General features: G+C 35.5%; 1 protein-coding gene across 1 annotated transcript; it reads left to right on the top strand.

The window, feature by feature from the left end:
• The first annotated feature begins 14,577 nt into the window (after window positions 1-14,577).
• Window positions 14,578-25,942, top strand: LOC120195513 (N-acetylglucosaminyl-phosphatidylinositol de-N-acetylase-like). The gene is made up of 11 exons (XM_039197517.1): window positions 14,578-14,678; window positions 14,755-14,826; window positions 15,611-15,681; window positions 16,430-16,494; window positions 17,080-17,124; window positions 17,344-17,424; window positions 23,049-23,116; window positions 23,719-23,767; window positions 24,525-24,578; window positions 24,848-25,008; window positions 25,275-25,942. Exons 1-11 carry the CDS (start codon window positions 14,590-14,592, stop codon window positions 25,339-25,341), a joined length of 822 nt encoding a protein of 273 aa, XP_039053448.1. The 5' UTR covers window positions 14,578-14,589; the 3' UTR covers window positions 25,342-25,942.
• The last annotated feature ends 403 nt before the right edge of the window (window positions 25,943-26,345 follow it).

Below are 26,345 nucleotides of genomic sequence, written 5' to 3' on the forward strand. Positions count from 1 at the left end.
ATCTCGTTTGGTTTTAAGATGAAATTGGTTGATAACTGTATATATACGATAAGTTTAGTCGGAGTAAATCAAATGATACCCCTTATTGTTAAAGGAAACAAGTGTAATTTTGATTAGTGCCTTTAAAATAATTTTGAAACTAAGGAAATGCAAAGGCTCATTATACTTCATAAATAAATATAGTTTCATGTATACTTAGATTTGTACGTATTCAGACATAGCATATGATTTTAGGATATTAAGAAGATATTTAATCAAGTTAAACATGATTTGATAATTTAGGAAATGCAAAGGCTCTTTATAATACATAACCAAAAATGATGAAGATATTTTATTTCGAGAACGCCTTCCTATAAAATTGCAACCAAAATAGGAATTTAATAATACATGATTTTACACAAACCAAGTTAAACTATTGGTTAAAGGAATGATTGTTATTCTTAGAAGTCTCAGGTTCGAGCTCAGATATTACATGATATTTGAGCATTCTTGTCAAATACTTTAGAGTCATTAAAATAGATACTACCACTTGTAAGCACCTTAAATTAATAAAAAAATAGTATATGATTTTGAATTATTAAGAATATAGATTTAGTGTTTTGAAATTAATGGTTTGGAGTTTTTGATTTATTAAATATAATAATGTGATTAAAATTACATTTTAAATTTATTATGTTTTACTTTTGTTTCATTTATTTTTAAAATAATTAAAATTAGGTGTATGTAAAAAAACTTTTTACCCATATAAGTCAGGCATGTGAATCGGGTCGATCTACTGGAGGGCAACCAAAAAAATTATAATTTATTAAAATAATTTTAATATTATATTTTTTAAAAAAAATTATAATCAAATTATATTTGAAATGTTTGAAGTTTGACTTGTATTTCGTTTAATCCTTAAACATGTTATTTAATTCGAAATTGATCCTTAATTTTGTTTACTAATTTCTAATTTATTATAATATTTATAATATTAAACTGAAGTTAAATCTTATTTTTTTTAATATTTTATAATTTACTGTAATATTTGTAATATTATAGTATTTATGTTGTATTCAAACCTTCAAAAATTAATTTGAAATAAAATTGACCCTCCCTTTTACTTAATATTATAATATTTATATTGTATTTAGTCCCTTAAAATTAATTCAAATTGACCCATATTTTATGTTTAATATTTTATAATCTATTAAAATATTATTAATTTTTTATAATATTTGTGTTAAATTTAGTCTCTGAAAATTTAATTAAAACTGAAATTAACCTTAATGCTTTTTATTGTTTTTAATTTATTATAATATATTTATTAGATTCAATCCTTAAATATTGTCCAAATAAAATAATTCTATATTTTATAATTTATTGTAATATTATAATATTTATATTGTATTCAATCCCTCAAAAATTGATATGAACAAAAATGACCCCTTTTCTTTAATAATTTTTTAATTTATTCTAATATTATTATATTTACATTTTATTTAGTTCCTCAAAAATTAATTTAAATTGAAATTTACCCTTATATTTTGTTAAATATTATATAATTTATTAAAAATATTATAATATTTATATTGTATTCAGTCCCTTAAAAATTAATTTAAATCAAAATTGACCTCTAATGTTGTTTACTATTTTTAAATTTTTTTATTATATTTATAATATTATAATATATTTTTGATGCAATCCTTAAAATTTTTATTTAAAATGAAACTGACCCCTATATTATTTAATATTATAATATTTATAATATTATAATATTTATGTTGTATTCAATCTCTTAATTAATTTGAAACAATTTTTTATTTGATTAATTGGAGATAAGTACAAAATAATATATGTTTAAAGATAATTTTTAATTATTTGACATTAATCCTTTTTTGTTTAATATTTTTCTAATTTAGTTCAATATTTTAAATTATATAATATTTATGTTATATTCAGTCCCTTAAAAATTAATTTAAACCAAAATTAGTTTAAACTCACGTCAACAATATTTTCTAGATTGAATAAAGGGAAAAAAAAGGAAGGAAGGATAAACAACAATGGCAAGTTAAAAAAAACTACCAACAATAAGTTGGTCTAGTGAGATGAGACACTATATCCCTTTAACAAGGTTAGAGCTTCGAATCTTGATAATTACGAATGAAGAAAACTGTATTAATTGGGTTTCCCTTACGTCTGCAATATCTGATCCGAATATGATTATGCCAAAAAAGTTAAAATAACTAATAATAATTTAGTGGCCATGGAGAAAAGACATAAGAGATAATGTAATTTTTGATTAAGGATAATATTGTCACATTAATTAAAAGAGTTATCTATCTATAAACATAAAGAGAATAAAATAATGAACAGACTTCGTTTTTTTCCCATTGCGGATATTTTTTTATCTTTTAGTTTTTAATATGTTACTTTTATGGAACGTATTTTTTTATATCATATTTTTTATACGTTTTTAATCTTTTGTATCATTAGTTTCATCATTCTTTTCATTTAATTTTTTTAGGTTGGATTTGACAACGCCTCGACTGATTAAGATGTCTCTTATTTTTATCCTACTAATATTTCCTGCTTTAGATCCTTAAATTGGATTTGGATACATAATTTGCGTTCGGAGATAGTTGTCTCTTGACGCTTGACTCTGATTTACAATTGTCGGTAGTCTTTCAATAGTTTCATATCCTGGCATGACTCGTTTGTCGATGCAATCAAATCTATTCGTATCGGTTTTTTGGATAGGTTTTTAATATTTTTCATTGTATGGTCATTCTATGATCTCAAGTGACTAGTTTCTTCTATAATGGTTATAGGAAAATATCATAATTATATGTTCATATTATGGTTATGGTTGCAAGCTTCTCATTCTAATTTTGGATATTTTCTCTTTTTTAATAACATTAGCAGCTTCTATTTGTATCAAAAATAAAAGAGAAGAAAATAACAAATATTTCCCGTAAACATATGACTCTTACATAAAAGCTTTAGTCATCATAATCTCTAGACTCATTAGAAGTTATGTTAAATTCTTTAATCCTTTGTGTTTTGTCTTCTCATTTCTCATACTTCTCATGATACAATGCTTCTAGGTTTGTTTCATATGTGTTATCTATCTCTCATACTTTCTCATTTGAATAACTTGTGTGCACAATTCCACATTAGATATAGAATTGGTACTATATGTTTCAATCATTATGATAATGGTGTTGAAATTTTCATGATCAGCTTCGAATTCTAATTGATATAATAAAGGTAGTTTTTTTTTTTTTTACTTAAACATTCATCAGAAATTTTATGATCGATCTTTTAAATGACATACTAAAAGAATTTTTATCATAACAAACAATCACAGAGAATATTGCTATTGTAGAAAGAGCAAGTATAGATTTACAAATGACGACTTGTTATTTTTAAAGATTCTAGCTTCAAAATTTTATAAATAACAGCTTGTATTTCACCTAACAGACCAGTTAATTTATATCCCTGAATTTGAAGTGAATATAATAATTATAAAAATTGATAATATATGTAATAATTTGTACATAAATTCTTTTCAAAAGAAAAAAAAAGCTTTTTTCCGGGTCGAAAAAAGTAATATAATAATAATAATAATAATAATTATTATTATTATTATTATTATTATTATTATTATTATTATTATCTACCCTACCCACTATCCACCACTACCCACTAACCACCTAATCCACCACTACCCACTAACCACATAATCCATCCTAATCCACCATCATCATCTAACCATTAAAAGTGGAAGAGTTCGGGTTCTAGGGGGAGGGAACAGAAAAAAAAACAAAGCAAAAAAGAAAGCATTCGAACAAAAGAAATCAGGGGCTCTCAAAAAATATTTTCGTCGGTGATAGGATCTCCGATCGATGATCCGATCAGTGAAAAGTTGCGCAAGGCCAACACGAACAACGTACTAAAAAAGGAAGACGATCGGACGGTGGATGACGACAGATCGAAGCAAGAAAACCCAAACTATTTTCGACTCTTTTTATGGCAATCCGAGCATTTTCTGGAGAAACTACTACCGGATTTAGACTCAGGAGACCGAAATGAGTCACCTTGTAAAATTTGATAACGAAGTCACTGTCGTTGACGACGATCTATCGATGAAGATCACTGAAGACTTATGGTCAGTTGTGTAAAGAAAGAAAGGGGACCAATTTACTTTTTGAAAACACGCGCAAATGAATGGAAATGTCACAAATTTGATTTTATTGATTTTTTGGGTAAATTTACTCCAGAGCTCTTCAAATATTGTGGTTAAATTATTCTTCTGGTCCCCTATCTTTGATGCACGACATAGCATAATCAATTTATTTGTAATTTGATTTTGATATTTAACTTTGATTATTGTCAATCTAACCCCTAGTTTATTTTCATTTATGATTTGATTTAATATTTTTATTTAACTATTATTCTATTTTCACTAACATTTTTCGTCTTTTCGCAGGGTTTTTTTCTTTTCTTTTATTTTTCTTAAATTTTAATTTTTTTTTTATTTTTATTTTATTTTTTCTCTTTGATTTATTTAATATTTATTTATTACTTCTTATCTAACATTTTCAACTTTTTAGAGGAATTCCAACCAATCGAAGGTAAGTAATTTGAATCGGGTTTTTAAATTTTAAATTTTAATTTTTAGCAATTAAGACAACCGACAAATTAATTGGTATCGAAAAGGCAGTACAAGGGTGCTAATCCTTCATTGACTGTAATGACTCCTGAACCTGACACATTTTTGGTAAAACGTAGATCAGGTAAGATGGTGTCCGATTAACTTAAATATTTTTTTTAAAATGATCGATGTCGACTCTAACCCATTTTTTCAAGTCGAAGCTCAATTTCGGGCCCACCAGAAAGACGGTCGAGACAGCTTGGCGACTCCGTTGGGGACATGTAAGTGAGTCAGGCCAAAATTAATTTTTGGTTATCTTTTTAAGCGAAAATAATAAATTTAGATTTATTTATTTGATTCTAATTATTTATCTTTGATTATTTTTCAAATAAATAGTTGTACTAACGTTTTTTCAATGATTTCATATTTTTGAAAAGTTTTCATCTCAGGCTCTATACCCGAGCTCTGAACCCTTTTAAGTGGAGGTTAAAGCGACACCTTCGTGAGAATTTATTCTCCGCATAGGCCTAGCAAGTAACCTTCGGGATTCATATACCTTATGTCTTCGTGTGAATTTATTCACCGTGGGGGCATAAGGGAATGTATCCTCTCGTGTTTAACTTAGTCCACATGAGCTTGTAATAGGCTTAGGGCTAAATGTCTGGCAAGCCCAAGGGGGCACCGGCAAGGAGAACTCGGGTACATTCTTTAGAACCTAAACCGGGAGACTACAATGAGTTAGAGCCCACCCTAAAACCTCATTTCAAACCCTAGGCTGTTTTGAGATTATTTCCTGTTTTATTTTCTGTTCAAAGCATGTGAGCTAGAAATTTATGCTGTTAGGACTTGTTCAAAATTAAAATGCGGGATAGAGATCATGTTCGGGTAAGAATAATAAGCATGTGGGTTAGGTATCATGTGGGGTAGGACTTCTATTTTTATTATTATTTTGATTATTATCCTTACCTCACTAACTCTTTTCATTTTTGTTCTCTTTCATGTTATTTTCATCATTTGCATTATTTAAAAGAGGTGTTGATCCACTAAAACCTGTTCATTAAACCTAAATAATTTGCATTAATGGACAATGGGGTTGTAAAACAATAGGTGAAAAATGTAGAGGTCCGGCTATGGTCAGGGAGACAATCTGCAAGATAATTCAACCAAGAAAGCATGATACTCGCAATCAAAAATATGCCACTCTGCTGCATTGTAAAGGACTCAGAACATACCAGGATTTACACCAAGCATATCAAAAGTCGACCTTTGAGTTGGCAAAATTTGCAGAGGCAAGATGAGAAAAATGCTACTGACCTAGAGAGTCCCTTCAAAGACAACAAGAGCAGGATGTCAAAATAATAGCTGAAATTGGAGGTCATTGTTGACGAATTCAAGAAGCAAGCAAGTGAACTTCAGATAGTTCCTATCGATGGAGGGCTCCAATGGCGTTTTCGTTAGAGAACAGGTTCAACAAAGGGTGAAAGTTAGAAATGCAGTCACTTGAGCAGCTCATCACTTGCACGATTTAGCCAGAGAAGCTGAAGCGGTTCGATAGGGTATTCAACCTATGACAGACAAAGGCAGAAGACTAGTCAACCTGTCAGAAGTTGTCAGGATGTTTTTTGTCTCTTAAGAAATAACACTTTTGTCCCAATAAAGATTATTTATAATAACAGACATTTTTTCGGATCAATGCTTCAAACATTTCGTGCATTTTTACATTTTGCATCTACATTTCATTTTAAGCATTTTCATAAACATTAAGCTAAGTCATGGAGGATTCGATGAAGTGGTCCTAATCATGTGACACCACATGGAAGCAAGATTTGAACAATTAAAGAAAAAACTGAAATCAGTACCGTGGAAGTTTGTTCAGTAGGTTGTAGGATTGATCCTTCTATAATGATCTAAGAAAAGAGTTCTCATTCCCAAAGGTTTATGATGTTGAAGTTGTGTGCAGTTACCGCATAGGAAGCTCTAGATATTCCTCTGAGAATTGTAGGGCACTGAAGTACAAGATCCAAAACTTGATGGATTCAGGGGAATGGATAATCGAAAAAGGGGGCATTGCATCTACCATTTGCACTTAGAGCATTGTTTTGTTTGAACACGTATTTGATCTTTCATGTTTGCTTAATCTTTTAAACGATTGAATTTATGATACCTTTTAATGTGGAATAATTGAACAAATTTTAATATTTAGTTATTCGAATATCAAATGAATTAAAGATTCTTTTAATTCTTCAAGAATTATAGATTTTTGACATATGGCAAGATTAGACCTTTCTTATCATGTCTAAAACCCCAAAATAAAATTCCTTGATTTTTTACCCAAAATAACTCATGGTCATTACCAAAAGACCAGATTTTAACATTACCACCTTTTGAAACTTTTGAAAATTGTCTTTATCTTTAGATACACAAAGAGTCATACCCATACCTTTCTTTGAGTCAATAAAATCACACCATTGTCTTTTTAGACTCAAAATTGACATTTTCATACCATTAAAACCTAAGGCATTGAGTTGTTCATTTGAACATGAGAATTCTTGTAAGACACAACTTGGGGCATCTCGTAGGGAGCCTGAACATTGAGACATGTTGGGAGCAAGAAGCAGAAAGAAGAATTCATTTGAAATAATTCTATCATGCATTAATTACATTATTTTCATGTGAATAAAATTAATCCTAAAAATCTATCCCCTGGGGATACCTCTTCTGTGAGGAATTTTGTGTATGAGATGATGAACGACTTTGTTTCATTTATCCATATATATATATATATCCCTTGTTGTCCCCTTTTGAGCCTATAATATTTTTTCCTCTGATTCAACCTTAACCAAGGATCACCCTCCACACTAGGGGTAAGGTTGAGAAAATCTGGTTTCATGAGTGAAGACATCAAATCAGAGAAGATACTGAAAGGTGAATCAAATGCAAAGTGCAAAGATCAAATCAAAGCAGAAAGAAAAACAAAGAACAAAAATCAAAAAGAAAAGAAGCAAAGAGAAAATAAACAAAGAAAAAGGGAAAAGAAGCACATGTAAAGATTCCCTCGAGTCAAATGGCGTATCAAGCTTCAAACTATGAGATTGGTCAAGCACAATTATTCCAGAATCACTTCACTCGAAGATCATAGAGCATCAAGAGAGAGACATATACGAACATATTCCAATTGAGCAAGATAGGATTGAAGACATCAGAATGAATTGATCCTTGGTTCAATCACCCTTAAACACTTGTTTGGGACTTTTATCCCTTTCTTTCATAACCATGAACCATGGCCTACATTACATGCCTTAAAAGTCTCTTCTAATCATATATGGATTTCTGAATAGAAGAGACTATCTTCAAATTTCATCCCGCTCATTAGGATTAATCTTTATTTGCAAAAGGTTTTCTAAAATCTTTAATGCATGATAGAGAAAAATAACAAAGGGGTTCAAGACGTAAATTATAAGTTGAAAACCTGAAAATGTGGCTCGAATATAAAAATTGTGTAGTTGAGGCTATCGCACAAATTCCTTGATAAGGCATCGCACAAATTGTGGGAGTCAGAGAACACTTCCAGTAGAGGAGCATACAAGCTACCCCATCAAACCATTGAGCATCAAATAAATAAAAATGTCAAACCTTTGATCAAACACAATAACCTGAGACTTTTTTTATATCCTTTCCTTATTTATCCATTTCCCAATGATAGCTTTGATCTTGACACTTGTCAAATAGCTATAATTTATTGAAGGATTAACAATGTAATTAATTCTTTGATATCCAATGAACTCTAGTTTTATGATTCGTCTTAATTGTAAAACCGAGAAAGGGGCAATATTTTCAAAACTTTTGATTAAACATTTTTTGAAACTCTTTTAATTGATATTTTTAAAACTTTAAAAATAAAAAAGAAAGAAAATCATTTTTCAAACAAAAAAATCTCTCTAGAGTGGATCTTGGTAAATGACATGTGGCTCTTAGACACAAAGCTAATGCTTAGAATCAATACTGAAGCAAGAAATTAGGAATAATGGGGGCATCTTTGAAGATTAAACATCAAATGTTGGGGCATCTTTGGAGATTCAACATCGAATATTGGGGCATCTTTGGGGATTCAACATCCTGATGTGAATGATCAAATCTTCTGAAGGCATTTCCTCGACATGCAGGAACAAGCAAACATAAATGAGGCTCCATCCAGGAGATAAAACAAGAACTAATTCATGTTGCATACATCTTAGACAAACTTAAGAGCATTACACTTATGATGTTTTTCACATACAAAATTTTTGCAGCTTTTAGAGTCAAGTTTCAACTTCAAGATGAAAGATACTCAACTCAAAAGCACCTTCAAAAAAATCGATGGTGGTTGCCTAACTCAATGGCAAGGAACTACACCTCAACCAACTTGACATATTGAAAGATCTTATAATCAACTTCAGATGGGTTCGAGAGCCCAGTTCAGAATGGAACCAGTTCAGCTTAACTCAACGACGAGCGGCTAGTTTCCAGTTAACATTATCAAACCAGATTTTAACTCCACAACGGATGATATCCGACTGATAGAATATGCCACTTGGATTTCCCGTGAAGGGGAGTCATCCAAAGAATTATGATCGTTTTAGACCCACGAAGGGAGGTCATCCTTCATTTAGAGGAAATTTACACCACAGCTTAAACCGAGAAAAGCTGTGTGTCAACAAACAACTCTCCAGTTTCATTTAGAGTCAATTTAAACTTCACAGCGAAAGATATTGAACTCAAAAGCAATTCAATTTTGGATTTCAACTTCATAACGAATGACATCCAATTCAAAGCTTAATTTCACAGCGAATGAGCCATCTATGATTTCAACTTCACGACGAAGGATATCGTGCCCAAGTGGATTAACTTAGTTTCACAAGAAATTAGTCATCTGTATCAATAAGGGGTTATCTCCCAGCCTATTACATTATAGCTCAATGTGAGAAGGGTTATCTGTTAGTAAAAACCTTCGAGTTCCATTCATTCAACTCAAGGGCAGCCAAATTTATAGCATAACTTAAGTCGAGAAAAACTATCTGTCAACAGAAACCATCGTGTTCGATTCCATTCAGCTCAATGACATATCAACTGCATGGTAGCAGCAAGGAACTACTTTCCGATTGAAGTTTAAACTGAGGTCTTTAAGTCAAGAAGAAGACCGGGTTGGCTACGATTTAGCATCATGGAGCTATCTCCCAACCAAATTTACAGCATAGCTCAAGGTGAGAAGGGTTATCTATAAAAAAAACCTTCGAGTTCGATTCCATTACACTCAAAGGCATATCAAATTAACAGCATAGCTCAAGTCGATAAGGGTTATCTGTTAACAAAATCCTTCGAGTTCGATTCCATTCATCTCAAAGGCGTATCAAATTAACAGCATACCTCAAGGCGGGAAGGGTTATCTATCAATGAAAACTTTGAGTTCGATTCCATTCAGCTCGAGTGCATATCAACCGCATGGTAGCATCGAGGAACTACCTTCCGGTTGAATTTTATACCGAGGTCTTTACATCCAGAAGAAGACCTAGGTTGGCTGTGATTTATCAACAAGGAACTATATCACAATCAAATTTACAGCATAGCTCAAGGCGAGAAGGGCTATCTGTCAACGAAAATTTTCAAGTTCGATTACATTCAGCTCGAGAACAAATCAAACATGTGGTAGCATCGAGGAACTACTTTCTAGAAGAAATTTCAAGCCGAAGTCTTTAAACCGAGAAGAAGACCAAGGCCCAATTCCAGGCTCAACTCGAATCCTAATTACAGTTGCTCCCAACACAAACATATTAAGTTTCCAAAACCAAGAAAGAAAAATCGAACAAAAACTGAATGTCTTTTTTTAATCTTTGCCCTATTATTGTTAACACAAGAACATGCAAAGAGAGGAAACTGTAGACACCCGTTTTTGTCAGGGTCGAAAAAAATATTATAATAATAATAATAATAATTATTATTATTATTAATTATTATTACCTACCCTACCCACTATCTACCACTACCCACCAACCACCTAATCCACCACTAACCACTAACCACCTAATCCACCACTACCCACCTAATTATCTAACCCACCATCATCATCTCACCATGAAAAAGGGAAGAGTTTGGGTTCTAGGGGGAGGGAACAAGAAAAAAACAATGCAAAAAAGAAAGCATTCGAACGAAAGAAATCAGGGGCTCTCGAAAGATATTTTCACCGACTATAAGTTCGATCGACGATTCGAACGGTGAAAAGTTGCGCAAGTCCAACACAAACAACATACTAAAAAATAAGGACGATCGGAAGGTGGACGACGACAGATTAGAGCAAGAAAGCCCAAATTAATTTCAACTCTTTTATGGTAATCCGCTCATTTTCTGGAGAAACTACCACCGGATTTGGACTCAGGGGACCGAAACGAGTTACCCTATAAAATTTGATAACGAATGGACACTATAGGTGATGAAAATTGATCGATGAAGATCACCGACGACTTATGGTCAGCTGTGTAAAGAAAAAAAGGGGACCAATTTACTTTCTGAAACCACGCGTAAATGAATGGAAATGTCAAAGATTTGGTTTTATTGATTTTTTTTTTTATAAATTTACTTCATAACCCTTCAAATATTGTGGTTAAATTATTCTTCTGGTCTCCTATCTTTGATGCACCACAAAGCATAATCCATTTATTTGTAATTTAATTTTGACGTTTAACTTTTATTATTGTCAATCTAACCCCTAATTTATTTTTATTTATGATTTGATTTAATATTATTATTTAACTTTTATTCTATTTTCACTAACATTTTTTTTCTTTTTGCACGCTTTTTTTGTTTTTTTAATTTAAAATTTAATTTTTTATTTTAAATTTTAAATTTTTATTTTATTTTTCCCTTTGATTTATTATTATTTTTTATCTAAAATTTTTAATTTTTTAGAGGAATTCCAACCAATCGAATGTAAGTAATTTGAATCGGATTTTTAAATTTTTCGTAATTAAAACAACTGACAAATTAATTGGTACGGAAATGGCAGTATAAGGGTGTTAATCATTCATTGACTGTAACCGACTCTCGAACCCGATACATTTCTGGTCAAACGCATATTAGGTAAGATGGTGTCCGATCAACCTAAATATATTTTTTTTTAAATGATCGGTGGCGACTTTAACCCATTTTTTCCATGTTGAAACTTAATTATGGGCCCACCCGAAAGATGACCGCGATAGTTAGCTTAACAAATTTAAATAATGAGATAATTTGATCGGTCACTAACATAAAGTTAATTAGATTATCGTCTGTATGTTCTCAGAGATGATAAAAGTACCTTTTAAATATTCATCACATGTATTTATTGAATCTTGTTAATGTATTATTATGTCAATCGATCTAGAATATGATTAAAAATATTATAATAAATTTTTTGTTGAACCTTTGAAAAAATATAAAAATTTGATATAAGCAGGGATGAATCTATTAAGTATATGGGAGGGGTTGTGGCCCCAAACTCGATTTTTTTATTTAATTTATATATATATAATTTAAATATTTATGGCATGAACCTAGTGATCTTAGTGAAAAAAGAATTGTTGTTATTTCTTGAGTTATCAGGTTCGAGCACTAGGAATGTCAGGAGTGCGAGCGCTCAATATCAAATGGTTTAGAATTATCTTTGAACATACATTGGCTTGTACTTACCCTATATTATTAAAAAATATAAATATTTATGGGATAATTATGAAATTGTCCCTCACTTTTAGAAAAGTTATACCTTTCTCCTCTCGAACCGTCCACAGACATAAATATGATTTAGAGTGATTCAACTTTCTTAAAGTCTACATTCATTACCTTAAGGTCCTTAACTATTCACATTATTTTTTTTATAAATTTTATTAATTTGATCAACCTTTGATGACAAACAAGAATTGAGTGGTCTCCGTGATAAATGAATGATTATTGTTTTTTGAGACCCGGGTTCGAGCACCCTAAACGTCTGGGGTGTGAGCCTTCAATGTTAAAGGGTTTAGAATTATCTTAGAACTGATACTGCATTGTATTATCATAGATTAATAAAAAAATCAACCTTTGATGACAATATGTAACCTTACGAACAAGATTTATGCCCAAAATTTGAAGTATACAATTTTTTTTTCAGCTACTCCATCGAGATTTCATGGCAGTTCAGACCAGTTTGGATGGATTTCGTCGCTGGAGAGAGCAGTGGCAATGTATTCAGGACTAGAGTAACAATGGCGTCCACGGTTGCATTGAGTTGTTAAAATTGATATAGATGGTGCCTATGATCCGATTTTAAAAACTGCTGTTGTTGGAGTGTTGCGCGAGACCAGCGAGGCCAAGTTCTCGGTGGACTGGCACATTCTTCATTATTGTGTCAAAATACTGAATTAATTGAAATACATGCGATTACAGCTGGGATTAGGTTTGCTTGCTTGTGATCGTGGCTAGCAGATGGTGTGCCTTGCATCCGACTCCGCTCTATCGGTCAATAAGTTGAATAGAAGCGATGGAGATCTCTTGACCCTTGGTTATCATCCCCAAAAGGCTGGTGAAATATTGGCAGCAAATGGAGGGTTTAGTCATCTTTGTTCTCAGAGAAGCCAATATGGCAGCACATTTGTTCGCTACTTGGGCCCTTCGAAATAATTATGCTATCTTTTTTTTTTATTCTGACTTGTCCTGATTTAATCCGGACAATAGTTGCAACTGATGTACCCTCTTGATTTTCTGATATGAAATTTTCAAAATTGAAATGAATTATCCCATTTAAAAGAAAGTTAAATACACCCAAAATTTTAGAATATCAAAACAACAACCAGTATTCAACGAAAGAAAGATAAAAATTGATGTTTTAAACTCTAGAACCCTTGCAATAATTTTCTTGTTGTTTTTCGATTGTTATAAAAGCTCTTTTATACTCGTGATTTTTTTGTTGAAACCTTTAATTCTCGCATTTAATGTTTACTTGCATATGGGGTTTCAAAACATTTGAAAGGGTTTCTAAACCATCAAAGGCCAAGATAAAACTTTTGATCGTTATAACATAAAAGTTCCGAAACTAGAGTTTTTTTTTTTTGAATAATTTTAGAGTAAATTATGTATTTAGTATTTAAATTATCAGTTTTGTTTTGTTTGAGTACTTAAAATTTTAAGTTTTTTTTTCAAAATCATACCTAACATTTGTTTTTATTTCATTTTAGTACCTTCTTTAAAAATTTAATACGTTTAGTACTTAAACTATCAGTTTTGGTCCGTTTTAATACATAAACTTTCAATCTTTCCAAAACATAACGTTAAATTTTGAACGGGATACTAAAATAAAACAAAAACTAAAGTTTTTAACGTCGGGATACTAAAATGAAACAAAAACTAAATTTAGATATAATTTTAAAAAATTGAAAGATTAAGTACTAAAATGGACAAAAACCGATAACTTGAGTATTAAAAGCATAATTTACCCATAACTACCATCGGTTGTAGCTATTGTAATCCAATAAGCTCTTGTAACTTGGGAATAATTTTAGTTCTGCTTGATAAAAAAGGATCGCACTAATAACATAAAAATCAACGTGAACTAAATGATCTATTTGATTTGTTTTACAAATTTGAGTATTAAAATAAATGAAAAAAAGTTATATAATTTATACTTTTGAGGGCATTTTGAATTGGCTAAGCCTATTTTCAAATAACACTCGCCCACCTTTACATAACTACCATCGGTGGTATCAGTATATTTTTTGTGTGAAAATTGCATTTACGAATAAATCAAGTTAGTTGCTAAAAATCTCGCCCACCTTTACTCATCTTTCATGAAATTTCAGCACTCCAATGACATTGTTTAGAAATTTGATTGGATCTTTTGTTTTTGTTCTTTTGGCTGTTTCCTTCGGCTTCCCAATTCTTTTTCTTTCTACGTATCATTGTGCCGATTGCGTATGGGATGGATATTGACCATTCTTTCAATTTTGTTTGTTTGGTTAGCTTCTCTTTGGAAGATTTTCTTCTCCCATTCAACCACTTTTAAATGAAGGTTGCTCCACTTTTTCCTTTCTTTTTTTTATAGATTTTTCTTCCATTAATTTTTGTTTTTTTGTTTACACATTGAAACCAGGTTCACCTCTACACAAGAAGAATGTATTACTGGTTGTTGCCCACCCTGATGATGAGTCCATGTGAGTTTCTGAGAACATCTCTTTCATTTCCCATTTGTAGATTGGAAGGACCTCTTGCTTGGTCGTTTCATTTACTCAACTTTATGCACTTTGTTTTCTGAAATTTGGAAGCTATTAAAACTAAATCTAATGGATCGGAAAATGATCGAGTGACTAAATGCGTTTTCTCAGTCACTGTGTAATTAGTGTGTATAGTATAATTGTGCATTTGATTTAGTGTTTCAAATGTTTTTTTTTCATAAATATTAGTAGTTGCATTTGTATCCAAACACACTTTTTCTTTTTTCTTTTTTAATGTTGTTATAGTTTCATGTATCAATTATAAATTCTTTGTTCTATCGACCAGATTGGATTTTTGAGTGAATTTGTCGATATCCTCAGAAAATGATAGACGGACTGAATGCTTTATATCAATTACTGTACAATTAATACGCAGTAAACCGATGCATTTTATTTATTTTGTGTTTTCAAATTTTCATGATAGTAGTAGTTGACTAGTTGCTTTTTGTATCCAAACGCACATTTTGCTTTAGCTTGTTATAGTTTCATGTTTCAATTTGAAATTCTTTATTCTACGGACACTAATGGATTGTTGAGTGAGTTCGTGGATAATATCAGCAGTCAGTACAATTTCATATGCAAATGGTTGATTTGATTTAATATGTTTCCCCTTAAATTGTATGTGATGCCAGTGCAGCTTCACTCCTGCAGATCAGTTTTTGTTATGGAAGTTATTTAAATCAACTTGTTATGATGCTGAGGGTATATTTGTATTCTGTTGCAGGTTCTTTTCACCAACAATAAACTACCTGACTTCAAGATGGCACAGTGTTTACCTATTATGCATGTCTATTGGTATTGCATTATCATCCTTATGTGGCCTGATCATTTTTTACTTTTTAATATTTCTTGTATCTAGGAATTTTTTCTTCTGAATCTTTCTCATTTCGAGTAATGTGAGCTTTCATCGCTATGTAAGTAAATGTCTAATGTAAGTCAATAACTGAGAGTTTGAGTTTTCCGTAGTATCTGCACTTAGTTGCAAAATAATTATGACGTCAACTGAAATAAAAAATGTCTCTTATTTTCAAATTGCGCTAAAGATGTAGTTTTGATTACTAGATGCGAGACATTAAGGATAAAGGATGGTATGGTATCTCTGGAGATTGTGCTAAAGAACTTCTAATGGTAGTTGTAAAACTGTAAGCCAACGACTGGGAAAGGTTGAGGTGTAACCAATCTATTTCACAAAATGTTTTGTTCATTGCATTTTCAGAGGGTTATTAGGCAATAATAATGTAATCTAGTCAACTCAATGCCTCGGGATATGCATTAACAATACACTATTCTATTTCTGGGGGAGATTCTATTTTCATCTCTCTTCTTTTAGTTATGGTGGTTTGAATCCGTTTTTCCATGCCAAGTGGTAGTTTTGTGTATTACCATTAGACTATTTGTCCAGCCACACCATCTATGTCTCTTCAAAAGGGAAAGAATGTGGTAGGAGTCAGAAACAAAAAACATTGGCATGTGTTTTATGAAGATAGTGTTCCTTTTCCGCCACCCATGGGATTATGTGACTTGATTACTTCTCTCTGTGCAGGCAATGCAGATGGCATGGGAGACAATAGAAAAGATGAGCTTTATCGTGCTTGTGTAATGAACAAGGTGATCTTATTATCCTAAAAAGCATACTTGGGGTCTAAGTGCTCAAGTAATCCATGTATTCTAATGCCTACAAGAACCTGATTCTGGGTTTCTCTAGCTTTGAAATATCCTTCCATGTTATAGCTTAAAATCCGGAAGCAAATCCTGCTGCTTTTGTTCATATGGTTAAGGAAATTGCCAAGCGAGTGCTGGATTATAATGCGATCATTAGGCATGTTCAGAGATGTATTAATTGGGAAGCAGATGGTTTAGCTAAGTCGGGCATAGGGTAAAGTAGGGGGTTTCCAGTTGGTTGTGTAGGTTGAGTGTTTTCGAGGGTAGAGGTTTTGTTTTGTGGGGAATGTTGTATTTAAGGTTGTTTTTTACCCAGGATGTACTTTCTATTTTAGTAATAAAATTTGGGCACTCTTTTCCTCCTTCCAATGTCCGTTAAGATACTTATGTAACTTGATGGTTAAGAAGAGGGTTTTTAATGAGGCCCTTTTCCTATCCAAAAAAAAAAAAATCCTTGCATCTCATGAACTATTTTCAACTTCAGCTACCAACTATACAGTGCTTTTATCTTTTTAAAATTTGTAAATTCAGGTTCTACTTGATCAAGTGAAGGTTTTGGACCACCCGGATTTGCAGGTTATACTATTAAGTCTCTTTATTTAAGTTTATGGATTTTGAACCTCTCTATTCATGATTTGATATGTTTGTTTTCGGGGAAATTGATGCTTTTTCATATGCAGTGAAAATGCAAAAACTTGTTTGGCTGGATATGGCACAAGGTCTATCTAATGTTGAGTCTGTTGTTAATTGATAAAGTGAATTAATAGGAGTTTATAATATGATTTTTCAAATCAGGATGGTTTTGGCCAAGTCTGGAACCATGATTTATTGGCAAATATCATTGAAGAGGAGGTTTATGGTCACGTGATTGATGTTGTACATTCTTGACTCTGTTGTTTTTTTTTTTGCCTACATGCTTGGTTGCTTTAATTCATTTAAGATGATTTTTTTCTCAAAGTTTCTGTATAAAATGTCCAACTGTCCAAGTTAGGCCAAGAGATGCATGTGTCACGCCCTTAGAACTTCGACGCCTCGGAACGTGCGGCCTTAGTCGCTTTCTTAGTGATCGTGGCTAAGTAAGCCTGAAAATATCCTAAGCAAGGATGCTTAGAACCTCGACGGAAGCTAGGCAAGAGAACTAGCACAAGAAGAAAGATAAGAAAGCTTTGAGAGAAGAATGCTCTTATGATTTCTCAAAGTGAAGGAGTGAGTACAAATGAGGAGGGGAGGCCTCTATTTATAGCTAAAGCTCCCCTCAATGAACGGCTAAGATCTAATTACATCGACGGTCGAGATTAATCTTTACCTACCAAAAACAAGTGGGCATTATCTATACATATTTAAATGCCACCTAAGTCTTTGTGGCTTCTAGAAGGTCCAAAACACCACTTGGGCTGCTCTTCATGGGCTAACCTCGGTTGTGGGCTCGTGGTCCGTGACATTCTCCCCCACTCGTTCTGGTGACGCCCTCGTCACTCGTCTGGCATGAAATTGATCTATTCGGGTTTTTGAATTGCCAGAGTCCCTCGGCATGCTCCCAACTCCCTTCGCACTCGGGTTGTCCCTTCCACAAAACGAAGTACTCATGCCTCGGGCGGTGTCCTGGTCGTCTAATAACTCTCTCCGCCTGTATATCTTGGATCTCCTTATCATAGGAGATCGCTACTCCGACTGGCGCTCGGTGTGACTTGCCTCGATCTGGATCCTCGGTATCCTGATGGTATGGTTTGAGCAGGCTAACATGGATTACGGGATACGCTCGAATGGTTGGAGGCAACTCCAATTTGTAGGCCATGGTGCCTACTCGCTTCACGACTCGAAAGGGACCCTCGTATCTTCGAACAAGCCCCTTGTGCATGTCCGCATGGCGCAAAACGTTGGCCAATTTTGCGAGGACAAGGTCGCCAACTTCAAAGTTTACGTCCCTCCGCTTTCGGTCAGCCCACTTCTTGGTCCGTTTTCCTGCCTTGTTCAAACAAGCTCGGGCTAAGTCGTGTTGCTCGTGCCACTCCTTGGCAACGTTGTGTGCTGATGGATTGGGCCCCTTATATTTGGTAACAACCGTGTTGGGTGTCAATGGTTGTTGCCCGGTCACGATCTCGAACGGACTTTGGTTTGTCGCCTCGCTCCGTTGCAAGTTGTAGGAAAATTGGGCCACATCCAACAGCTTTGGCCAGTCTCGTTGGTTGGCACTCACATAGTGCCTCAAATAGATCTCTAACAGAGCATTCACTCGCTCAGTTTGCCCATCGGTTTGTGGATGAACTGCGGTGGAAAAGTTCAAGCTCGATCCCATCAGTTTGAACAACTCCGTCCAGAACCTCCCAGTGAACCGTGTGTCCCGGTCACTAATGATGGTTTTCGGCATTCCCCAGTACTTCACCACGTGCTTAAGGAAAAGTCGAGCGGCTTCTACAGCTGGACACACCTTAGATGCAGGTATAAACGTCGCATACTTCGAAAACCTGTCAACCACAACCATGATACTTGAAAGTCCATCAGTTTTGGGCAAACCAATTATAAAATCCATGGAAATACTTTCCCATGGGCGTTCCGGAATGGGCAATGGTTGCAGCAGTCCCGCTGGTTTCTTTGCCTCAATCTTGTCTTGTTGGCATACAAGACAAGTCTTCGCATAGGCCTGCACATCTTCAGCCATATGCGGCCAATAGTATTGCTCCGAAAGTAGGGCCATAGTCCGATCAACTCCCGGGTGTCCCGCCCACTTGGAATCATGGCATTCCTTTATGAGCTCCTTGCGTAACTTCCCATATCGAGGCACAAAGAGACGATGGCCTCGGTGGTACAGCAATTCTTCTTCGAGCCAAAACTCTCGGGTTCGCCCCTCCTTGGCTCCCTCGATGATTCGTTCAGCCACAGGATCATGGGGTAATCCTTCCTTGATTCTCTCGAGGAGAGTACCTTCCACAGTCTCGATGGCATACCTCCGGCTTAAGCCATCTGCAACACAGTTCACCTTCCCGGGCTTGTACTCCAAGGAAAAGTCGAACTCGGCAAGAAACTCTTGCCAACGAGCTGCTTGGGAGAAAGCTTTTCTGGGTGAGGAAGTAACTGTTGGCAACATTGTCCGTGAACACCACGAACTTGGACCCAAGCAAGTAAGTCGCCATGTGCGTAAGCAGTACTGCTGTCATCTCCTTCTCATGAACCGAGTACCTCTTCTCGGTCTCGTTGAGCTTCCGGCTCTCGTATGCAACCGGATGTCCTTCTTGCATGAGGACTCCATGGCATCGGATGCATCAGAAGACTACAAAAGGCTTGGTGTAGTCTGGCAACACCACACGGGCTCATTCACCATGGCCTCCTTGAGCTTTTTAAAAGCATCTTGACATTTCGTGCTCCATTCCCACCCTTCTCCTTGAGTAGCTCAGTCAAAGGTGTTGCGATCTTGGAATAGCCCTTCACGAACCGTCGGTAGTAGTTGGCTAACCCCAAGAATGCTCGTAATTCAGCTACTTGGTGGGTGGCTTCCACTCATCAATCGCTCGGATCTTGTCTTTGTCCATCTGGAGCTTACCTCCTCCAACGACATGGCCTAGGAATGGAACCTCCTTCTGAGCGAACGAGCACTTTTCCTCTTTAAATAGAGCTCGTTATCTCGTAAGACTTGGAACACTCTTCTCAAATGTTCGATGTGTTCCTCTAATCTTACTGTACCACATCGTCAAGGTAAACTACAACGAAATGATCTAGAAAGGGTTGTAGTACCTTGTCATCAATGTGCAGAAGGTGGCCGGAGCATTCGTGAGGCCAAATGGCATCACAATTCGTAAGAACCGTACCTGGTCACACAAGCTGTCTTCGGTTCATCTCCTTCGGCTATGACTTGGTAATAGCCTGATCGTAAATCTAGCTTGGTGAACCACCTTGCACCACCAAGTTCGAACAAGTCCGCAATGAGGGGAATGGGATACTTGTTCTTTACCGTGAGCTTGTTTAAAGCTCGGTAATCTATGCACATCCGTAGAACCATGCTTCTTTTGAAATAGCACCGGTGCACCATAGGGGGACTTGGATGGTCGGATGTATCCGGCATCGAGGAGATCCTTCAATTGTTTACGCATCTCCTCTAACTCGGGTGGAGCCATTCGGTAAGGGGCCCGAGCGGGTGGCTTTGCATTCTCCACCAATTCAATCTTGTGATCCACCTCCCTCTTTGGAGGTAACTTCTTGGGTAACTCAGCAGGCATCACATCTTTGAATTCCGCCAATACTTGTCCCACTTCTCTTGGGACTTCCTCGGTCATTGTGGGTTCAGTTTCCACCAATGAAGCCACAAAGGTGGGTTCCTCCTTGCGCACCCCCTTTGAGAACTGGATTGCGGACAACATCTTGGCCTCGATTCCAGGCCCTCGACTCACTGGAACAATGCATTGTTGCTTTGGATCCAGGATGCACAAGCAATCGGCAAAAGGCACTGGGAAAGCATTTATTCGATCCAGAAAACTTATCCCAAGAACAAAATCAAAGTCATCGAGAGGAATTACTTTGATGGCTTCCTTTCCGGACCAACCTCCGACGGTTAGCTCGATTCCCTTTGCGACCCCCGCAATTGGAACTTCCTCGGCATTCACGGTTTTTATGGATCCCGTTGCCTTCTCCACATGAAGGCCAAGTCTCTTGGCAATTTGTTTGGACATGAACAATTCTGAGGCACCTGTGTCTACCAGTGCGCTCATCTTTTGGCCTGCGGTGATGTCTACGTACATCAATCCCTTTCTTGCGGCCTTTCTTGACCTCCATGGTGCTAAGGATGGAGCCAAGTTTGAGAGTCACTCTCCACCCCATCATTCTCCTTGATGGCAGCAACTTTCACAAGTTGAGGACAATCTCGTTTCATATGATTTCCTCCACAAGAAAAGCATGATAATTCCCCCTTTTCTCCCAAGGATTGAAAGCTTTTTGGGTCGATCATTCGCTTCCCATGATTTCCCGTTGGCTTGTGAAAGTTTCCTTTGGCCTTTTCTCCCCCACTATTACCTTTGGGTTTCGACCTGGATTGGAGAGAGTCGGTCCTTTTTACTTCAAACGGGGCAAGCCTCGGCATCTAATGCCTTGGAGAGTTCGGTCACTCCCCTCCTTTGGATCTCCATGTTGGCCCAACGTTAGTCCATCCATAAATGCAAAGTAACCTTCGGACTCGCCCAAGTCCGGGATTTGCATCTTGATCTCTGTGAAGTTTTTGACATACTCCAAGATGGATCGGTCATGCTTTAATTGTTTCAATTTTGCTCGAGCCTCGAGCACAGCATTCTTCGGAGAAATGCTCCTTGAGTTCTCCCACGAACTCCTCCCACGTCCCGATTGGTTTTGTAATCTCGGAACACCTACGACGCCACCATAATAGCAACATCGGTAAGATAATTGGAAGCAACATTTACCTTGGTGGTATCATCCCCGATACCCATGCCACGGAAGAATTGCTCCATGCCCCAGATGAAATTCTCCACATCTTGGGCAGTCCGACTCCCTTTGAACTCCTTCGGCTTAGGGATGTCGATCCTGGGTCTCGGTGCTTGCGCCTCCCCAGTCACTCCATTCAGCACGGCAGCCTTGTAGACGAGCAGCTCGCTCTTGAGCTCCTTTACCTCCTGCATTATTTCGGCCCTCATGGCCAAGTACATGCTCTCGAGGCCTCTGGTACGGTCGTCTACGTTATCCGTCAACTCGCTGAGGAGTGCTTGAGTTTCTTCACGGAGTACATCCTCTCTACGGACTCCACCTTCTCTAAGCGAGATTCATACGAGTCTTGAGTCTCTTGAACTTCATTATATCGGTCTTCTAATCTACCGACCCTTTGCTCAAACGAGGCCACGATATCCTTCGAGCTCCCTCGTTTCTTTGCCACTGCAGCGCGAGTCTCCATCACTTCGCTTGTGGGGACCTCGTCTTGGTTGTGTTGTGCCATCTCTTGTAAAACTAGCTCTGATACCACTTGTCACGCCCTTAGAACTTCGACGCCTCGGAACGTGCGGCCTTAGTCGCTTTCTTAGTGATCGTGGCTAAGTAAGCCTGAAAATATCCTAAGCAAGGATGCTTAGAACCTCGACGGAAGCTAGGCAAGAGAACTAGCACAAGAAGAAAGATAAGAAAGCTTTGAGAGAAGAATGCTCTTATGATTTCTCAAAGTGAAGGAGTGAGTACAAATGAGGAGGGGAGGCCTCTATTTATAGCTAAAGCTCCCCTCAATGAACGGCTAAGATCTAATTACATCGACGGTCGAGATTAATCTTTACCTACCAAAAACAAGTGGGCATTATCTATACATATTTAAATGCCACCTAAGTCTTTGTGGCTTCTAGAAGGTCCAAAACACCACTTGGGCTGCTCTTTCATGGGCTAACCTCGGTTGTGGGCTCGTGGTCCGTGACACATGCATTTGGTAGCTGGAGCAATATGCATCATTTGAAAGTTTTCTGTTACTTCTTGTTTGTTAAGAACTTTCATTTCCTATTTCTCTTATTGTTGCTTCTTTTCAGATTATTACATTTGATAGCTATGGTGTTTCGGGTCATTGCAACCATGGTGATATGCATTATGGGGTACGGTAAGTTCAAATCATTTTATGTTTTTCAACTCAATTGCACAGGAGTAACATTTTAGACGTTCATGGCATAAAACATTAGAAGAAAATAAATGTGTTACTGCCTTTATATAATTATTTAATGCTTGAGCTCTTAATTACAACGGCTTAAGATTATTCTTTATGTATCCGGTCCTCTAAACTATTTCTACCATTTCTAGATGGAGTGTCTGTCCTATATCTTGCTTTAGAAACTCACGGTTTGCATCATTTTTTTTTCATTATGCTGATTAAGGGGCACCTATTTGGTGTTCTATAATCATGAAGGGGGTTTTTAACGAGGCCTCCACTTCTTATCAAAAAAAAAAAAAAAAGAGAATAGGACATTGTAGTAACAATATTTTCACAAGTAACACTAATACTTAAAATTATGTAAACCTAAGAAAAGTCAGATTCACTTTCTATCTACCTCAGCAATACTAATCAGCAAAACTAAAGTCACCAACAATCTTTTGGTTCTATTGGAAAGTTCTTCACCAATAAAAAAAAAGGGGTCATCACCAATAATAATAGTTTTAGATTCCCCTCTGAATTCTTTTTTACTCTTCTTTGTTTTATATGCACAGCAAGTTCCTGCATGATTCTTCACCAGGAAATATTGAAGCCTGGGAACTTGTAAGTTGTCTTTCTACCGTTTTTAGCCTATCCTGTTAAAGATGGCATTAGCTAACAAAATTAGTTTTTCCGTTTTACTTTCTCTTTTGGTTGTTAGTTTGTTTCCACCGACTGCATGAAATCTTTTCTTCATTAATATTTACTTGACAAACTTCATTTTCAGATCTCAGTTCATTTTGTACTTTGATTATTTAATTATATAAAAGTTAAGGGTTTGATATGCCCTAATTTTTTTGGCCCCTGAATCCATTGCTGATCATAAAAGTTAAGTAGCAATAGGAAAAGAAGAGGTCAACACAATCAGTTTCTGGTTTAGGTCTTCTAAGTTGTATCCATTTTTTGTCCATAATGACCTGTCTTTGTACAAGCTTTTCCTTCCTGAAAAACAACACTGATTTGCATTCTTGTACAAAGTTACCTAACTATTTCTTTCATGGTCAAAGTTTTACTAGTATCAATTTTGCCACTACTAAGTTCTTGTCCTTTTCTCCTCTTTTGTTTTATCTGAATTTAAGTTGAAACAACTTTCCATCTTTCTTTGTTCTCTGGAATCCTATGAAATGATTTTCTTGTTGAGTTAATCTAGAAATTAGAGGTTGTTGGACAAGTTATTGCATTGACTGAGTGAGGAGAAAGACCCTTGAAGAATCAGTAGCCTTAATAAATTTTTCTCTATATGTGATTTAACACATTATGCTATTTCTGGGGCTTTCCCTTTATTTTTGAATTATAAAACTTCTGCCCTCATTTGTTTTAGGTGAGCATTAACATATTGCGCAAGTATAGTGGACTGTTTGACATCTGGATGTCAGTTTAGACGTCATGCGACATCCAACGGGTCTAAGGCATTGCTTGTGTAATGAGCATCCACAGAAGAGCTTCCTGGCAATGGCGCAACACTTCAGCCAATGGGCGTGGTATGTATGTTTACCAAAAAGTCTAAACGAATAGAATTGAGTGTGGTTGAAGAATCAGTAGCCTTAATAAATTTTTCTCTATATGTGATTTAACACATTATGCTATTTCTGGGGCTTTCCCTTTATTTTTGAATTATAAAACTTCTGCCCTCATTTGTTTTAGGTGAGCATTAACATATTGCGCAAGTATAGTGGACTGTTTGACATCTGGATGTCAAGTTTAGACGTCATGCGACATCCAACGGGTCTAAGGCATTGCTTGTGTAATGAGCATCCACAGAAGAGCTTCCTGGCAATGGCGCAACACTTCAGCCAATGGGCGTGGTATGTATGTTTACCAAAAAGTCTAAACGAATAGAATTGAGTGTGGTCAATGGTTGTGAAAAACTTAACAACATTTCTTATTTTCCTTTTGAAATTATCTAAGGATTTTGTTTATGAATATAAGTCATTGATTAATCATTTGTCATTATTAGGTCTCTTTGGATCTTCTCCTTGATTCAGCATTTTCCTTTTGAAACTCCAAAGTTGCATGTTTGGTATATATTTTTAAAACTATTTTCTTAATTTTTTGAATGTTGGTTTTGCAGGTTCAGAAAGCTTTTCATTTCATTTTCTAGTTATACTTACATTAACACTCTTAGAAAGATCGAGTGATTATAGATGCACTTGGATGGACAAAGCTTCTTGGGATTTGTGCCTGTTCATATTTGAGGTATTTCTCTGCAGTGACACGGGCTGCTACTCGATAAATGTATCACCTTAAATCCATATCAGGCAGCCTAGTTTAAGTTTTCACATTCCATGATTCGAAGCTAGCGAATTGAGAACCCACTGATCGGAAAATGCAACACATCCATTTTTATTTTCAAAATTTTAGACCCTTACACAGAAACGTTATTGGTTACATTGCGTACATCATGATCCAAAGGCATTTGGTCAGACATATCAATTTTACACCGGTCTCTCATTTAGTTGGTCCGAAGGCAATTTGAAGGTGACTCTGGCACTGGTGAGGCAAAATTTTCCTACTTTGGTACGAAAAAAGAAATCTTTAGGGTGCCATTTCTCTTTCGTCTTGAAGTTGAAAACTTTATTCTTATGCTAAGCATCATGGAAGATTTATTTTTAGTACGCAAAAGTACTTTTCACTGTGAGCATTGCTTCCTCTAATGTTTTAGCTTTATCATAAAAATGTGAATTATGTTGCTCTAGATATGGAACCTGACCTGCCACCATATGTCAAACTCGCAACATGTTTGCAGTTCTTTTAGTGGTAGGATTTGCAATATGAACACAAATTTATTTTTCACTGATCCAAATATTTATATATGCATACCGAGAAGAAGAGTAAGAATGGTGTATATATGAATGTATCTCCAAATGTGTACTGTAGGAATGAGAGTATTTTTTTGGGAAAGGGAAAACAGGTTGTAGATGCTTGTTGCAGCTTTAGATTTAAGAGGCTTTCCAAGTTCATTGTTTTTTTTTTTGAAAAATGACCCTGCCATTGTGGGACATAATGATGATGAAAGATGGGTAACAATGCGTGTGAATTCCAGATGATAGAGCTGATTGTTTTGTAGAAGAAATGGCCTAGGTGAGGCTGTTGGGTAGAGATTGCCTGAACCTTGCATCAGTTTCTTATTTTTAGTAACAGT

Source organism: Hibiscus syriacus, unplaced genomic scaffold (genome assembly GCF_006381635.1).
Source record: "Hibiscus syriacus cultivar Baekdansim isolate YM2019G1 unplaced genomic scaffold, ASM638163v2 tig00117016_pilon, whole genome shotgun sequence".
Classification (NCBI taxonomy): domain Eukaryota; kingdom Viridiplantae; phylum Streptophyta; class Magnoliopsida; order Malvales; family Malvaceae; genus Hibiscus; species Hibiscus syriacus.

Excerpts from the sequence above, each read along its gene's own strand:
- LOC120195513 (XM_039197517.1), top strand. The coding sequence starts at position 14,590 with ATGGGATGGATATTGACCATTCTTTCAATTTTGTTTGTTTGGTTAGCT. Across the intron at positions 15,682-16,429 it reads CCTATTATGCATGTCTATTG|GCAATGCAGATGGCATGGGA; the intron begins GTATTGCATTAT and ends CTCTCTGTGCAG. Across the intron at positions 23,768-24,524 it reads ATATTGAAGCCTGGGAACTT|GTGAGCATTAACATATTGCG; the intron begins GTAAGTTGTCTT and ends CATTTGTTTTAG.